The 18,371-nt window shown below is 47.8% G+C and overlaps 1 protein-coding gene across 1 annotated transcript in view; it reads right to left on the bottom strand.

Annotated features, from left to right (window-relative positions):
* The window catches only part of LOC132481907 (nuclear RNA export factor 2-like), a 39,288-nt gene extending 24,641 nt beyond the window's left edge, over positions 1-14,647 (bottom strand). Inside the window, exons 1-14 of the mRNA XM_060086811.1 lie at positions 14,504-14,647; positions 13,810-13,893; positions 13,582-13,692; positions 13,391-13,471; positions 13,183-13,252; positions 12,948-13,036; positions 12,721-12,828; positions 12,429-12,538; positions 10,579-10,615; positions 10,114-10,182; positions 9,975-10,030; positions 9,724-9,831; positions 9,559-9,617; positions 9,335-9,450 (exon numbers count right to left, since the gene is read on the bottom strand). Of these exons, the coding sequence (XP_059942794.1) occupies positions 9,335-9,450; positions 9,559-9,617; positions 9,724-9,831; positions 9,975-10,030; positions 10,114-10,182; positions 10,579-10,615; positions 12,429-12,538; positions 12,721-12,828; positions 12,948-13,036; positions 13,183-13,252; positions 13,391-13,471; positions 13,582-13,692; positions 13,810-13,893; positions 14,504-14,632 (1,227 nt within the window). The 5' untranslated portion in view covers positions 14,633-14,647. The remainder of the gene's footprint in view (positions 1-9,334; positions 9,451-9,558; positions 9,618-9,723; positions 9,832-9,974; positions 10,031-10,113; positions 10,183-10,578; positions 10,616-12,428; positions 12,539-12,720; positions 12,829-12,947; positions 13,037-13,182; positions 13,253-13,390; positions 13,472-13,581; positions 13,693-13,809; positions 13,894-14,503) is intronic.
* Between the last annotated feature and the right edge of the window lie 3,724 nt (positions 14,648-18,371).

Raw genomic sequence — 18,371 nt, 5'->3', positions numbered from 1 at the left:
TACAGGGTGATGATTTTTAGTAAATGCACGCAACCATCACCATAACTGAATTTTAGGCATTTCTGTAGTTCCCAAAACTTCCATAATGCTTGAAAACACTGAAGCCCCGTACCCATATTTAGTACCAGGCAAGCACTGATTTGTCCCCTGTCTCTATGGATTTGCCTATTTTGAACATTCCCTATAAATTGAATCATATAGTATTTGGTCTTTTATGTTTGACTCTGTTCACTTAGCATAATGGTATCAAGGATTATATATGTTGTACATGTATCAGTGCTTCATTCATTTCATGGCTGAATAATAGTTTGTTGTATAGCTAGACCAAATTTTACTTGTGCATTTATCAACTGATAGGCATTTGAGTTGTTTCCACTTTTTGGCTGTTATGAGTAATGGTACTATGAATAATTTTCCCCGAGTTTTTATGTAGACGTGTTTTTATTTCTCTTCAGTATGTAACTAGAAGTGGAACTGCTGGGCCATACGGCGCCTCAACACGTGAGACAACATTACAATTTCAGATGATTTCATTCCATAATTGGAAATACCTTGAGAAAAAAAAAGAGAGACAGGTGAGACAGTCTCTAATGAGACGACCCTAATAAACATGCTTATCCTGCTGTAGACCTATTTGTAAAATCCCTTTCAATGATGCAGAAGTATGAGACATGTGGGGGACATTTTCAACTTCATTTGAAAGCCTACTGTCTATAGCACACACTTCCCCATTATCTGACTTGGTCTCCATGGAAGGTGTTTTACCATTCTAGATTTCAGGTAACTGACAGTATCAGTTTGCAATGTAATCCTTGTCTGTAGACAAGCAACTTAATTGTATCCTGGCTAGGGAAACCTCTGTCTCCATTTGACCATGCATTTCAACACTCATGATATATAAATGTGACAAAAAGGTGGTTGTTGACTTGGGCAAGATCAATTTCAGTGGAGGAGTGGAGGGACGTCCCCATTAGATGAGAGATGAAGACTGAGTTGGAGGGGAGGTCGGGGGATGTGAATTGAGTATCAGGAGTTCATTGTAGATCTTTGGTTGAAGACTGCAGAATATATATGTAAAGAGGTCAGTAACCAGAGATGTGGACAGAGGTCCACAGCATTAAATGATGTTCTATAATCACCATTTATCAGAAACTTGAGCAGCTTGAAATCTTAATGAGAAGGATCTATCTCTTTCTAGATTTAACATCTGAATTTACCACACCAGCCTTCCCACACTTTATTTCCTTGTTTCCTTCCATTCAGGAGAAGCCTAAAACTTACTGAAGGGCTAGTGCAGAGTTTCTTCGTAATGTCTGTTAAACGTAAGAACAGATGAATAGGTGGATGCACGATGTGTCAAAGATGTGCTTAGAATTTAAGGATTTTTATCCCTGAGTGCGGAGCTCCTCATGCAGATGACTGAACCCATGGTGGTGGATGGCTGAGAGGATGCAGCTTCTCAGGACTCTGCAACTGACAGCTGCAAGATAGGAGCCCTCAACTTCAGTGTTCAGAAGCACATTTAGACAGACCGCCACACCTTATGTCCTGGAGGGATCCATCCCTGACCTGAGCAGGTGAGTTCACAGACAGGCTTGCCTTGCATCTGGGGGAACGAGACTATTGTCTGCTCAGAAGCTTGCTGTGGTCCAACTCTTGTGCCATTTCTAAAGACTCCAGAACGAGCAGATCCAGCTCCTCTCTAAACTTGAACTCAACATATATCACAAAGAGATATTCTCAGTCTCTTTCTAGGGTTACACATTGTCCTTAGGAGCCCCCAGAGGACACACACACACACACACACACACACACACACACACACGCACACACAGCCTAGAGCCTTCATGCAGGCAGTAGCCCTAGGAGAACTTGCTGGCTTATAAGGCCGTCACACATGGTTTGTTAGGTTGCAGAGGTCACTGGAACTTTTTGCGTTAATAACTAATGCAAATGATGATTAGCAGAATAGTCTGCATACTAGGGATACTTTTAAATAACCTTACTATCCAATTAAATCTGATGACAATAAGAGAATTTCTATGTTCCTGTTTTTCAAGTGTAACAATAAACTACTGAGAATTTCCAGTGTGGGTGTGCCTGTGGGGTCTCCTACAAAGTCTGATATTGCTGGTGGGGATTTCACTTAGTACGACTTTTTCACAGGTTGATTTATCAATATGCATTAATGAATCCAGGAAGTTTTGACCTTCTTGCATTTGGAGCCTGTTCCTTCAATTATTCATCCTCAGCATAACACCTGTCCCTCTATTATACTGTGCATATTCCTTATGTTGTCTGGGAATTCACTTTCAAACACTAATGACCTAATCACATTCAGTTGTCTCCACAGAATAGGAAAATGAAGTACAACTTGCATAAATACAAGCAGGACTATAAGCCTGGCATCGGAAGTGAAGATAGATTTCAGAAGTGACACAGGTCAGCAGGAAAGCAAGACTTATTTGAATACGGTGTCATGTGCGGCTGAGCATCATGCAGTCTGCACTTGGACATACAGGGTGTCAGTCTCTGCTTTTCCTCTTAAGAGAAGGATGACCCCCAGCCAAGTAGCGTAACCTCTGTACATTACTGTTTCTCCAGCTACAACATGATCTAAAGAGATGTTATTCTCTACCTTCCAGGAATGTTGTGGAAAATGCATGAGAGAGAAAAATGCATGCATTCACAATAGATAAGTCCCTATGATTTTCTGGGTCAGAGGTCCTGTCCTAATATATAACTTTTCAGTTCCAACCATCCAAAGACTATTCACAAATGGCCGTTCAAGTACAAAGTAATGCAAGGACTTAGGCCTATTGAATTCATTCAACACAGAGTATGATAATATCTGAAGTGTAGATTGGAAAGTAATTACGTAGAAATAATAGCTTCTTCCATCCCATCTAAGGTCTCAAAAGTGCTTTCCCAGATGGTATCTCATTAGCCTCTACATCTGAGAGGTTTTATCCAAAAAAATGGCCAGCATGGGGGAAACGATTTAGCCAAGAACCTATGATGTGCCTGAACCCCAGTGATTTACTGTAGTGTTCTTCTGCAAAGCCCATTCTTGCTGGGTTACAGTACATGTTATTCTTTTTTATTATTATTGAAGTATAGTTGATTTACAATGTTGTGTCAATTTCTGCTGTACAGCAAAGTGATTCCGTTACACATATATATTCCTTTGGACTTTCTTTTCCATTATGGTTTATTAGAGGATATTGAATATAGTTTCCTGTGCTATACAGTAGGTCCTTGTCGTTTATCCATTCTATGTATAATACTTTACATCAGATAATTCCAATCTCCCAATTCATCCCTTCACCACCCCATCTCCCCCTTGGCAACCACAAGTGTGTTCTCTGTCTGTGAGTCTGTTTCTGTTTCATAGATAAGTTCGTTTGAGTACACATGCTATTCTTAAGAAATTAACATAATTATTAAAAGTGGAATGGGAAAGGATATGAAATAATGTGAAATGGACCAATGGTTTTCTTTCACACACCCACTGGAAATGCTGGAGTCAGGTTTCCTTTCTCCTAAATTATCTGAGAAATGATTCCAGCACAGAGGAATGACACTGAAGCGAATACGTAATGATAACTTATACATTTCCCTTCCATTTAATATTTCCACATTACTGTCTTATAATCATGTGGTTTGGATTGTATCAAGGGAATCTCCTTTAAAGGACAGTCAGGTATGAAATAAGACTATTCATCCCTATTCAGTACTATATGTATCATCTGCCCGATTGACCTTTTGCTCCTCACAGTAATTGTCTAATATGGATAGAATTGTTTCCGTTTTACAAGTGAGGAAAGGCAAATTCAGAGATACTGTGACGCAGCTATTATAAAATTTCCCATCTGCTTTTCGCATCCCATTTTTTTTTGCAGCCTCTAATGATCATTGCCTAGAGGTACGTTTCATTAAAGGTTGCAAAAGCATGATGTACACATTCTTTAATTGCTTCTGCATGTATCGGCGGAAATTCTTTTATAAAAGAATTCTTCCCTCAACAACTATGCGTAGGTATAACATGCACAGGAAAGGCAAGGTGTATATACAGTTCATTGGCAATATTTCCACTTTCAAACATTAGGTGTTTCCCTAGGACTCTCAAAGGTGAGCACTGAGTTGGTTTTGTTGGCTTTTTTTTTAGAGTTGTCATAGATATCTCCATATTTGACGTGTTTTAGTGCATGATAGTCATTAATGTTTGTTCTATCTTTGGCCAATGGGAGGCCCTGAGGTTATGAGCCTTTTTTTTTTTTTCCGGTACGCGGGCCTCTCACTGTTGTGGCCTCTCCCGTTGCGGAGCACAGGCTCCGGATGCGCAGGCTCAGTGGCCATGGCTCAGGGGCCCAGCCGCTCCGCGGCATGTGGGATCTTTCCAGACCGGGGCACGAACCCATGTCCCCTGCATCGGCAGGCGGACTCTCAACCACTGCGCCACCAGGGAAGCCCCAGAAGGAATTTCTTATTGAGCCCAAGGAAGAAAAATTAGCACAGAAGAGCAAAAAATAGGCACAGTTCAGCTAGACAGAAGTCATCAAACATATGTCCAGTTCCAGAGCCATCCACTGACCACAGGACCTGGGTTGAGTCTCTTCCCCTGTGTCGGCCTGAGTCCTAACATAGAAGTACACTCGATATAGAAACAGGGGTTGGGGTGGGAGGTGTTCGGTCAGAAGACCAGGATTTGATACTGGGAACCATTACTGTCTGGTTGACTTATCTCGAGCAAGTAATTTATCTAACATGTGTGCTATACTTGTTGCTATCTTTTATTACTATTGTGGGTTTATTCTTTCAGTTTTATGAGTATTATTATTTTTCTTACCACCCAGCCAAGTGTGAATGGTAGGAGTGGTGATTAGCACAAAGTTAGGGACGAACCCAACTGAGGGTGGAGAATAGAGGAAGTGAAGACAGAGAATGGAGGTGAAGTAAGCAGACAAGGCCTGGGCTCTCTCTGGGTGCCAGGCCCTGGGCCCACCCTTTCATGACCCAGGGAAGCTTCTTACCCAACAGCACTCCTGCTTCTCAGCTGCAGACAGTGGTGACCTGGGGGCTGCCAGGGAAGTGCCCAGATGAAGGACAATAGCCTTATTAGCTCCCTCTACACCGAAGACCACCAGAGCTGCCTCTCCATTGCCATCTCCCTGCTCTTTGCTTCTGGGTATCGGAAAAGGTACCACGTGGAAACTTCCACACCTGACCCTTGAAGGGCTTTCCTCATACAAAAGGTACTCTACCTTCCTCAGTCCACAAAGGTTGTCCTGCACAACTTACATTCCCACCAACAGTGCAAGAGGGTTATGACCCAGCAATCCCACTACTGGGCATATACCCTGAGAAAACCATAATTCAAAAAGAGTCAGGTACCACAATGTTCATTGCAACACTATTTACAATAGCCAGGACATGGAAGCAACCTAATTGGCCACTGACACATGAATGGATAAAGAAGACGTGACACATATATACAATGGAATATTTACTCAGCCATAAAAAGAAATGAAATTGAGTTATTTGTAGTGAGGTGGATGGACCTAGAGTCTCTCATACAGAGTGAAGTAAGTCAGAAAGAGAAAAACAAATACCATATGCTAACACATGTATATGGAATGTAAAAACCAAAAACGGTTCTGAAGAACCTAGGGGCAGGACAGGAATAAAGACGTAGATGTAGAGAATGGACTTGAGGACATGGGGAAGGGAAGGGTAAGCTGGGACGAAGTGAGAGAATGGCATGGACTTATATACACTACCAAATGTAAAACAGACAGCTAGTGGGAAGCAGCCGCATAGCACAGGGAGATCAGCTCGGTGCTTGGTGACCACCTAGAGGGGTGGGATAGGCAGGGTGGGAGGGAGACGCAAGAGGGAGGCGATATGGGGATAAAAATACACATATACCGCATTCACCTTGTTATACAGCAGAAACTAACACAACAATGTAAAGCAATTATACTCCAATATAGATGTTAAAAAAAATAATTGTCCTGCACACTAAGGAATGCGGATTCTGAGGTAAAGAAGGAAGTGCCTGCCTCTCAGAGGTATGTCATCTCCACGTTTTTACCTGACATATTGTACTTTTATCACTAATGACTTTATACATTTCCTACACACAGCCCATCGATACGCACACACAAAGACACACACACACGGAGATATGCTGTCAATTCCATTTGGTTCTACTTTATCTCCCCCATGAAACTGAGCACAATGAATGCTTTTCCAAGTTAATGAAAGCATGTGCACATGTATGTGTACTATCCTATTCCTCAATAGGGGTTTTGAGGGAGTACCCCTTGGGCCTGTTATATCAGGGGGCAACAAATTGACCATTTCCCCAGCCCTAGAAGCCCATTGTCTAAAAGGGAGGCTGCTCCACTGTCCTCTAGAGAGGGTGAGGGATGGAACCTCATTCCCAAACTCCCACTTACCTGGATAGGTGACAGAAGCTATATGAGGAGGAGCTTTGTCATGTGTGAAATGGGACTCATCTTTAACACAGAGCTGTCCTGAGGGGTGAATGAGAAAACCTGGGGCTAAGGCAGGCATTGTGGAAAGGTGTTTCTCATTGTTTCTCCTAATGAGAACATAGATATCTTTATGAAGGAAGCAAATCTCTCTCTGGTACGCCTTGAGTTCAAAGTTTTAAAGACAGAAGGATCTCTAGCTTCTTGGGAGACTCAGAAGCTCCTAAGAGCTGCCCAACATCGTGCCTCTGAGCAGACCCTAACCCAGTTCCCCATGCTGGGAAGACAGGCTTGCCTTTGATTCACCTGGTGAGCTCAGTGAGAGATGGCACCAGGGCAGCAAGCTGTAGTGTTTGCCTAACTGCTGCTCCTGGACTGCTCCGCCTGTTAATACGTTTATGGGAAAAGTCTAGACCTGTCTCCCATTCAGCAGTGCAGGGGTCCTCAGATCACGTGTCATCCAGCCACGTCACACCACAGTTTCAACCATCCGCTGCCTCCCTGTGAGACCAAAACCTAAAAAGTACTACCATTTCATTGAAATACAATTGTCCCTTCTTTCTTTCACTAATAACTAAATATATATTGGGCTTAAAATTTATACTATTCCATTTGAGGTGTCTCATTAGCTCTGTGGTAGAAATAAGATAAGAAGGAAAATTAATATATGGGCAAATTTAAGAGTGGAAAATGAGCTGAGATGGCTCCTTCCCATTAGCTGTTAACTTGCTCAAGCTTCAAGGCACTGAAGATTAAATAATCCCTCTTTGGACCCCTCTTCCCCATTCAGCCACAAGCCCCTCTTTCTCTTTGTCTCTGTCTCTCTATTTCCTTCTCTCTCTCTCTCATGATGAGATCTCATTTTCTGTAGATAAATATAGAAATATATAAACGTGCATAATAAATATGTAAACACCTACATAAGCAAACTTACAGGAAGATATGATGAAGATGAAAACATTCAACGGTTACCTCTGGGTAGTATGTTTTGGGCTAACGATTTTTCCCCCCTCCACATATACTGTGACATATACAGTGGAATGAACCTCATGCACACTCCTGAACACCCAACTCTCTGTTAATACAGAAGCAGCATCCATGAAATTAATAAAAATAATACAAGGCTGCTCAAAATAACTAGGTAGCTTTATATGTACCACGAATGAAATGTTCAGATTAAAAATGACTGAAATAAACAAGGAAAACAAATTACCTTTAAGTTCCCATTAATCCCTCCTCTACTCGTCCCAGCTCCCTCCTATCCCCATGCAAACCCAGCACTCACTTCTGAGACCACTAGAGGTTCATCTCAGATGGCGTGGAGGATGCCTGCATGATGTCCTGCTGCAGCTGGGAGAGGGTGTGCATGGAGCTGGAGGTGGGTGTAGGCACTGGGATGCAGAACACCTCTGGGTCTCACTGGGGTTGGCATCCCTCACAAACAGCTCGTCATTCATGATGCACAGACTGAAGGAAAAATGGGCCCTCAGACAACTGATGGATGGACACCCTCACCCCCAATACTGACTCTGCTCCCAGTGGCACTCAGCAACCAGATTCCTTCCACGTCCCTCCTGTGTCTGTCTCCCAGGTTCCTTGACTGGTACCTCTGCCCCTCCCCACAGAGCCCACATTTGGAGAGACTGTCTACCACCTTTACTCGATTTATAGGTTTATCCCCAACCCATGGGCAATTTCGCATTTACCCTTTACCACAGCCCAAGGGCTGGACGCTCTGATCCCCATTCCCGGAAGAAGACACTGAGTCACACAGAGGTCATGTGACTTGACCAAGGTCACACAGCGACTGAGTGTTGTGTCAAGGAGAGAACCCATAGGCCGATTCCAGAGCCCACGCTCTTCTTAACCAGTAGGCTAGACTGCTCCTGGCATCTCCCTGCTGGCTTTCCACAGTACCGAGTAAACCTAAGGTCTGCACCACCACATTCCCATGCCCCTGAGCCCAGGCGGGGATGGGTATTCCCGCCCACAACAGGGCTCTCACCTGCAGTATCTGGCACGGGTAGCGATGAAAGTCCGGGTGAAGGCACGCACACAGCCCTGACAACTTCCTTCAACAGCAAACAAACAACAATCCCCCTTAGTGTAGCACATGCTGTACATGCTCACACAGCGGTCCCCAGTCAGGGTGTGACTGGACACTCATGCTAAGAGAGCAGTTGTTCACAGGGGCCAGGGTGTCTGGAATGGGGAGGGCAGCTGTAGGAGCAGTCTGAGCCCAGTTACATGGCCCCTGACAACCACTACACAAGTTCACGGGTGCATTCTTCGCAGCTCCCCAAGAGGTGGATACTACTACCGCATTGTGCAAATGAGGATACTGAGAGGTTTAGTCATGGCCCATGTTCTCAGAGTAAGTATCCGGGTAGAGAGCCACCAAACTCCACAGCCTATGTCCCCAACGCCCAGGGTATGCAGGGCAGACAGGCATGGACACAGCTCAGACCTGGATAGTCAGTGGGAAGACTGAGGGCTGGAGAACACAGTGGGGAAGGGGAGGGGAGGGGAGGGGAGGGGAGGGGAGGTGGGAGAGGGCAGGTGGGGAGGGAAGTGGGGAGTGGAGGGAAGGGAAGGGAAGGGAAAGGAAGGGGTCCAGGAAGCTGGGTGGGTCTGGGAGTGAGCCTGGCCACGGGGAGGCAACAATGAGACATCAGGGGTGGGGGTCTACACACACTTGCCTTCCTTGAACACCCCGCTGATGGAGAAGCAGAGCATCGTTTCCTGAAAGGGAAGAGCCCAGGTGCCCAGTCACCACCTCCACCTCCTACCCACCCGTGGCTTCCTGGGCCCGCCCAAGGGAGGAAGCAGGTGCTCACCATCTGGAACCAAATGTCCACTACGAAGGAGCTGAAGTCATGCTGAGTCTTGGGCAACCCACAGAGGGTGTGCACAATGACACGTTTTGTGTGCTTCAGCAGCTGGACCCGCAGGTCTGTGAGGGGAGGGCAAGCGAGCGAAGGTCAGGGGCTGCCACGCCCTGGGCCCTATGATTGACCCCTTCACCACCCTTTCCCACCCAGTCTTCCCATCGCACACTCACGGGGGTCCTTGAGCTTCTTCATATTCCTGCTGTCCTTGAAGTACTCGCACAAGCTGCTTCTAGGAGACAAAGAGCAACAGTGGGTGGTGCGTATTTGCAGGAGCTGGCCTGGGTCTGCTGGGGAGCCACACGGCCCAGGAGCAGAGCCTGTGATGTGATACTCACGGGGCTGGGTCCTCGGGGTGGAAGGGAATGGTCAGGGAGAAGCAGGCCTCCTCGTGATAAGCACCCGCGAGACGCTGTCGGTCTCCATAGTCATGGATCAAGTAGTACCTAAGGGAGGGCAGTGAAGGCAGTCTATCTCTGTGGTCTGGACCTCAAATGAGACTTGAAAACTCCCCTGAGCAGACCTGTGCTTAGGTGGCCTCACCTCTCCTAGCCCTCCACCCCTTGCTCCGCTTGTCAGAGGTACTTACTGCTGTAGGAATTGCAGGACTAGGCTCTTCAGCTCATCAGATCCAAGGAAGATGTGCTGGAATCAAATGGCACTTGAGACTATGCAGTAGATAAAGCCTCCCTGCAACACCCCAAATGTTGTTTGATCCACTTCCTCACCTTGCAGGGCTTTACTATGTAGGGAGTGTCAACGTCAAGGGTAACTGGCGACTGTAACTCCTGGCCATCCTGGAGAAGGGAAGAGGAAGTCAGGAGTGGAGACCAGGGGAGTGGCCCTGGATGATCCGGGAAAAGGATGGGCCCAGGAGGGTGAGGGTCAGAGGTCAGGTGCGAAAGGGCCCTGGATATTCCATGGGAAAGCTTACAGTGGATGTCTTCATCATGAGGTCCTGGAAGTCTCTAGTGTTATATTCAACTTGTGTGTGTGTGTGTGTGTGTGTGTGTGTGTGTATTTATGGGTATTTTTCCAGCAAGTATATCCATGTCATTTTCAGGAGTCCATGTCCCCCAAAATGGTTAAGGTTCTGATGCTAATATGCGATCTAGGCAAGACCCAAACGGCTTGAGGGCAGGTGCAGAGGCCATCAACATTCGTAAGAGACAATGATTTACGTAGGCACTTACCAGGCGTAACAACTTCGGGAAACATTCTCTGATGGCCCTGTCCAAAACCAAAAATAGAGAAGAGGTGGTTGATAGTTCAAGGTTGCAATGCTTCCTTTCAGTTAACACAATAATACCACAAAGAGAGATCAGTGTGTTCTGGCCAATCCAGCAGCACCCCTTGCCCAGCTCTGCTTCTGATTTTAAGGGTTTTCGGTCCACTTGCCTGTTGAGCACTGAGTATCTGTCATCTTACTGTCTGAAAGGCACTGTCTCCTCATCTCTCTCAGTACCTTCACTTAATATTCCTTCCCTCCCTCCCTCTGCTTCGCCTTGGTAGCTCCCACCCAGACTACTCGGACTCCCTTCTCCAGTGCCACAGGGACCAGCATTTCAAACCCATGCTGCAGGGCTTGCTTCTCCTCCCTTCCTTCCTCCAGGGCCCCACTGAAGGCTGCGGGGAGAAGAGGGCATGGAGTGGGAGCCCGGGGCCCTGCCACCTCACCGGGAGTCCAGCACTCTGGCAAGACCCGGACACCCCCCCAGGATGGCCCAGGATGCTGGGCTAGGGAGGTGAGTGAGGTGGGGCTCAGGAGGCAGGGAGGGAGATGGAGGGGATGAGGACAGAAAGGGAGTGAAGGTAGGAGGGGAGAGATGAGAGAGACCTAGGGGCCCAGAGACAAGGGAGAGAGAGAAAACAAAGGGAAGGGAAAGAAGCTCTCCCGTGGTGGGGGTCAGGGAAGAAGAGAGAAGAAAGGGGAAACGGCACACCCATTGCGGCTCTTCACCTGCCCCAGAATCGCCCAGACACACCAGCTAGGAATGGAAAATATGCACATGTTGAACTGGGGGCCCATTGTATGCTGGTTGAAACTTTGTCACCTGTGTGAGCTCAGCCAGACTTGGGCATGGGAAACAGAGCAGCCATGGGGGCAGATCTTCCCAAGAAGGAGAAAAGGGTCAGGTCCCAGCTCAGCATGGGGCTGAGGATCCGTGGCCCCCTCTGATGACCACCGTCTTCTCTCCCGATGACCCCTGCACCTGTCTGAGTTGGTTCTTTATCTGAGGAATCATACCTGTCTCAGGCTGCCCAGGGCTCCTGTGAAGGACCAGGCGGGATGCTGTGACGTGTGCAGGGAGGGATGGTAAGTGCCACTGAGAGGCCTGTCCTTCTGTCTCCTCTACCACCTCTGCCCTGTGCCATCCACTCCTGCCTCAGGAAGCCCTCTGATCACTGGCGGGGACCCACGTCTGGCCCCCTGACTCAAAGAGCCCTGCTTTTTCCCAAGCTGGACCCCAAGGAGGGTCCAATTCCTGGCACTGGGCCAGCAGAATGGATGTCATGACAGCAGCCACCCATGGCCTCAGCCCTCAGCATGGCGCAGGAAAGCCCCCATGTCAACCTGGGAGAGGAGGGTGGACCGCTTTGGAGGCAGGGGAAGAGGGCCCCTCTCAGAACGGGGGAGGCACACCCCAGCTCAGCACGAAGAAGGAAGGCTTCGCTCAGCAAGAGGCCCGGGACTGGAGGACCCTTCTCAGTCCAGGGCGCCAGCATCTGGATCAAGGCTGGTCGCTCCTGGTCCTGGTGAGGAGGAGAAGCCATGCTTCCTGGGGCACACTCTTGGGAGGCCTTGGTGCAATATAGCTGGGAGCAGAGAGCTGGAAACAGACCCCAGAGCGCCTGCAGAGGTGAGCAGGTCAGGGGAAGGAAACACCTCACTGGTGATAGGCACAGAGAGAGCAGAAGGTGGGGCCTGTGATCCTCCCAGAAGACCAGGGCGGCCACCTGCGGCATAGGGGCACTGTCACAGATAGTCTAGGCTCCCATGGGTGAAGGTCACCAAGAAGGGTGACAGGGTGTTCACACTGACCTTACATAGGTGGACTGGTCTGCGAAGGTGCTACACAATGGGTTCCCTTGCAGCCACAGCTCTTCAAGCTTCAGCCCTTGCATCTTGCTCAACTCCCACACAGACTTCAGCTGAGAAATATGGGGTGGAAGTGGGAAATGGAATCCCATGAAAGGGGACATCCAAATCCCTGCACCCCCAGACCCCTCCCTCCCCGACAGGTCCCTTCACCTGCCTCCTGTCATCACTCTGATGGCCACTAAAAGGCCCCCTCTGCTCTCAACCCAAGTTTGACCTGGCTCCCTCTTCTCACCTCATTTTCAGACAGGTTCAGGGTTTTGACCGTAGAGGCCACCTGTATAATGTCAGACAGGCCATCCAGCTGGTACAGCTTGTTGCTGCTCAAGTTCAAGGACAACAGCTTTGGGGCAAGAAGAGGTAGAGTGAAGTTTACTATCGAGGACCTTGGAGACAAATCTGCCCTGCACCCCAGCTCTTGCACCCCCTACCCTAATACCAGCACTGGGCCTACAGCCTCACCTCAGGGAAATTCTTTTCGATGACATGCAGGGTGGCAGCCATGCAGCTTCTTCGATTCAGAATTATATCAATATCATGGCCTACCAAGTCTTCAGGAAGGAGAGGTGAGGGAATCAGGTGGCTGAGTGGTGTCTGGGGCCAGCACCAGCCCCTCCCCACGTTACCATCCCTAAGTCACCCTCCAGGAAGACCCCTCTGCCCTCGCCTGCCCTAGAATTACTGCTGTCAGCCATACCTGGGTCAAAGCGGAGCCTCTGGAGGTCAAGAGCTTGCTTGAAGATATTATATCGTTTGCTCAATGTCAGCTGCAGAGTGAGAGATGGAGACAGCCGCTCTGAGGCTGTGGTGATGGCAGGGAAATCAGGGGTGAGGGGGACGGGGGACTGGAGGAAGGAGAGGTGGGTCTGAGCGTTGGCACACAACACGTCTTGAATCTGCATTACCTTTAGCTGCTCCATTTCTTCTGGCTGCAACTTATCCCGCACAGAGTAGGGAACAGGGGAGGGGCCAACAAAGACAGGTATCTGCAGGAAGAAGACGTGGGGTAAGCACCAGGAACTCTAGTTCCAAAGAAGACAACCAGCCCCTGGCCTGTCCTCCTTCCTCAGGATGAGGTACATGTAACGCCCTCGACACACACCTTTCGTCTCTCCTCGTCACAAATCTTGTAGCTGACATCCATCAATGCACAGGCAGTGCTAGCTTCCTGGACAAAGAACTGAGCCCCAGTTTGCAAAAAGTGGAACTACAGGGATTGAATGCAACAGCAATAGTATCAGAAGCCAACAGACCCTGCTGAACCAGGTCTCTCTCTCTCCCCCTTCCCTGTGCCCACGCGTCTGTCTTCCGCATCCTCTCTTACGTCCACTGGAGTGAAGGGGACACTGCAATGGCTCTGGATTGAGTTCATTAGCCATGTCTTGTCATACTTCATCCCACAAGGAATCTAAGGATGAAAAGAAGGGATGGGAGAGAGGACAGACAGCAGGGAATTTAGGCTGCAGGACGAACCTTTTCCTGTTCTTTTCTGGCCTTCTACTGAGCTTGAAAGGGCTTCTAAAGAAGGGATCACTGGTCCGATTTCTTATGGGTGTGCGTAATATGGATTTCCTAAATACCCTTTCTCTCCAGTCAAACTCTCTTCCTCATAATGAAGGTGACAGAGATGATCTTCCTTTTATAAATTTCCAGGAGATCCTACCCAGTGCAGACATTGCTTGCCCCTCAGACAAGGTCTCCAGAGGCTTGAACCTCCATCTCGCACACTCAGCTTGCCAAACTGAGACCTCCAATGTGGAGTTGCTCCATATCCTTGGCAGTAGTTTCCATCTTTGCTTTGAGACAGGCTCCTCTGTTCTCCTCACAGTCAGCCTGTTCCCTTAACATTGCTTCTCCGAATCTGACCTTAGATGAACAAGACTGTTAACTCTTGGTAATAAAAGGGACAGATTACAAACTGTCCCCAGTGAAATAAACCAGCATGTCTACATGAGCCCAACACAACTCCCCCTGGCTTTTCTCTCCTGCACATTCCATACATTTTTCAGGATACTCACTGTGACCCTGAACCAGCTCCCTGGGGTTCCATCATGTGTGTTCTCCCCCATTTCTCTCTCCACAGGTGTTCTCTTTCTCCACACACTCTTATCCCTGTGGCCTTCACTGTGCCATCTCACTCTCCTCATGTTGTCTCGGATGGTACCGGGAGAGCTGCAGGGGGGATGTGGAGAGAAGGAGGGTGAGGGGCCATAAGTGCTAAGGAAGTCTTCTGTACACCCTCGTCTCTTTGACACCAGCACTACACTTAGCTTTGCTCAACCATTATTTCACTTCGAGCAAGCTTCTGTTTTGCAGTGAGAGAAGAAAAACAAGTCCACGGAGACTGAGAGAGGTGCATAGTCCCAGGGGCTCCTGTGTACAAACCCTGCTGCCTGACCACTTACTGTCTTACTTCGGGGTCCTCCGGGACATCCCTCTTCACCACGTTTCCAGCATCCTCCTGGAGGTGTGAGGGCTGAGGCTCACACCCATCGTGTTCGTAATGAGGGCTCCTCTCGCCAGAATTACCTGGGAAAGAACTCCAACCTTTCTTTCTCCCTTGAGGTGGTCTACCACCATCACTGTATTCTGAAAAGAGGAACAAAAATACAAGTTTGCAGACACATCTGTGGTCCACTTACCACGTACCATGTCTTAGGCTAACAGCATGGTAGGGCAGGCAAAGTGCCAACCTGGCCTAAGGGACCAATCCCACAAACCTCAGAAAGGACACTCTTCTGCCTGTCCAGAGAGGACAGCCTTATCCGACAGATGGCACTCTCAGGGGACGAATCGAGGAGGAGCAGGATGAGGAAGAGGAGGACAAGGAGGAGAAAGAGGGAGGAGAAGGAGGAGGGAGGAGAGGACAACGGCGGTGAAACTTTTAAAACAGTGGAGCTGGACTGATAAAGAACCGCGGTGTATGCGTCCATGGGTTAGACTGGACAGCAGTCATATATATACCAGGAAGGCACCCGAATCTTGCCTTCTCTCAGGACTTTCCAGCAACCACACCAATACCTCTCTTGTGCTTGACAAATCCAATGAGCCACCAAACCGATTCCACTAACAACCAGCAAGCTGGCTGGACTTACTTTGCCAGTGCACTAGGAACTTTAATCTCAGGTGGCACAGAGGTAACAACCTCCTGAACTGTCTCCCTTCCTCCAGCCTTGACCTGAACAATAGGCTGTTTGAAAGAGCCAGAGTGATCTCTCTCTTGGGCCAGCCTGAAATGCCTTTCAGCTCAGCAGGCAACTCTTCCTCACTTCAGCTCTTCTATAACAAGGGTGTGAATGATAACCTGGAATGATGTGTCAACCACCATTTCCAAGTGTTTAGGGATCCGTCTATTTGCTTTCTATTACTGGTTTCTAATTTGATTCCATCGTGGCCAGGGAGCACACTCTGGGAGATCTCAAGTCTTCTTATTTTTTTAAATAATTTTCTTTCTTTATTTATGGCTGCATTGGGATTTCGTTGCTGCACACGGGCTTTCTCTAATTGCGGCTAGCGGGGGCTACTCTTCGTTGTGGTGCATGGACATCTCATTGCAATGGCTTCTCTTGAGCTCTAGGCGCGCGGGCTTCAGTAATTGTGGCACGCGGGCTCAGTAGTTGTGTCTCGAGGGCTCTAGAGCACAGGCTCAGTAGTTGAGGCGCATGGGCTTAGCTGCTCGGCGGCATGTGGGGTCTTCCTCACCAGGGCTCGAACCAGTGTCCCCTGCACTGGCAGGCGGATTCTTAACCACTGCACCACCAGGGAAGTCCCTCAATTATGTTTGAATTTACTGACAATTGTCTGATGGTCAAGGAGATGGTCTAACTTGGTGAATGTTACAGAGACCCCCGGGGAAAAACCTGTACTCTACTGTTGGTGGGCGGACTGTTCTATTTATGTCATGTAGATCTCCTTAGTTTACTGTGTTATTCAGGTCTTCTATATCCTTGCTGATTTTCTCTCTAGCAATTCTGTCACTTGCTAAGAGGGAGGTGGGTGTCAAAGGCCCCCACTATAATTAAAGATCTGGTTCTTTCTCCTTTCAGCTCCACCAGCTTCTGCTTCGTGTACTTTGAGGCTCTGTTGTTTGGTGAGTACGCATTTAGGATCTTTATGTCTCCCGGGTGTCCTGATCCTTTCATCATTCCGTAAGGCTTTGGCTCTTGTTCATTTTCTTTACTCTGACATCTACTGTACTGCATACTGAAGCTACAGGCACGCTTAGAAAGTGTCCTGGGTACACTTCACCTTGTATTCACTCCCAGAAGTTGTGTTGCTGTTCACCCCTCCGCCCACAAATTCTCCCCTCCCACATGTCTAATTCACCATGGAAAAAGATTTGGAAGTTTTTCGGCCCCTGCAGAAATAAGGTCGTGTCAATTCTCTTCCCCATAGGTGGATTCACTAAGGGTATTTTATTTTTAACACATTCCACTGAAACAGTGAACCAGCAGATAATCATACTAGTGGCTTGTGGGGAGGGAGGATTATGGTAATTACACTGTTAGAAACCAGCTTCCTTTGGGTTGTAATGCTTAAGGTTCTCTAGGTTTGTGTGCTGTGCCTTTTGTACATTAACTATTCCATGTTGTCTCAGGGCACACATATGAGTAAAGATCCGTCCACTGCTGATCACTCCACGATAGAGTGATTACGACCAGGCCTCAGATGAACTCCTCTGGGGAGCTGTTGCTTTCCCCGTGTGGCCCGCTGTCAGGGCAATCCTGCTACTCACAACCTTGGGACTTTCCCTGTGTGGCACTGGAAGTGAAAGTAAACACAGATGGGGCACTTGACCCACAAATGTCACTTGCTCAGTCCCCAAAACTCGGAGGGGGCATGGTGTGCTCTCTTTCTCCCACACTCCACATCCAACTGGTCAGGAAATTCTCTCGGCCCCTCTCTCAAAGTATGTCCAGAAGCCAGCCACTTCTCACCACCTCCATTACCACCACCCTGGCCAAGACACCAACATCTACCTCCTGGACTGGACTGCTGTCCAGCTGGCCCCTCTGCTTTCATCCTGGCTCCCTTACCTGTCTGTTTTCAGCCCAGCAGCAGAGTGAAAGTCACATCATTTCAGTCCTCTGCTCAACACCACATCACAATGGTTTGAAGCCCACCAACATGCTCAAAAGCCAGGAGTTCATAATGACCCTCATCAACAATAACAACAACAAAGAGGAACCTTATTGCTGACCTTTGGAGAATGCCGGGCAACCAACTCGTTTTCAGGGAAATCCAGCAATGAAAGGGAAAAGTTCACATTTTAAAGGGAGCAGTAAGGGCATGTGGTCTACATACGGTGTATAGGAAGAGTCAGAGTCATTTGCAAGAACCCACATTCCTTCCGAAATAACGTTGACGAGGGGAAAGGGTAAAAGGAGCTAGCTGACAGCTACTGCAGTCCCCTGGCTGACCAACTGCATCAGGTGCCTGAACAGGGCTAGAGACCTCCCTCAGCAAGGTGATTCAGACACAAGCAGTCTCAGACATCGCCTTGTCAAGTATTTGATAGAATAATCCAGTGAAACCATGTGGTCCTGGGATTTACTTTGCTGGGAGATATTTGTTAACTGATTAAATCTCCTTACTCATTAATCGATCTGTTCATATTATGTATTTCTTTATGATTCAGTCTTGCTAGATTGTCTGTTTGGGGGACTTTATCCATTTCTTCTAGGTTTTCCAATTTGTTGGCATACAATTATTCACAGTATTCGCTAATAATCCTTTTAATTTCTGTAGTATCAGTTGTAATGTCCCTCTTTCATTTCTGAATTTAATTATTTGAGTGTCCTCTATTTTCTGTTTCTTAGTGAGTCTAACTTAGGGTTTCTTAATTTTGTGTAGCTTTAACAAAAACCCAACTCTTAGTTTCATTTA

The sequence above is a fragment of the Mesoplodon densirostris genome, chromosome X (assembly GCF_025265405.1).
Source record: "Mesoplodon densirostris isolate mMesDen1 chromosome X, mMesDen1 primary haplotype, whole genome shotgun sequence".
Classification (NCBI taxonomy): Eukaryota; Metazoa; Chordata; class Mammalia; order Artiodactyla; family Ziphiidae; genus Mesoplodon; species Mesoplodon densirostris.
Note: the sequence above shows the minus strand (reverse complement) of the source record. Positions and strands in the feature narration are given on the sequence as shown.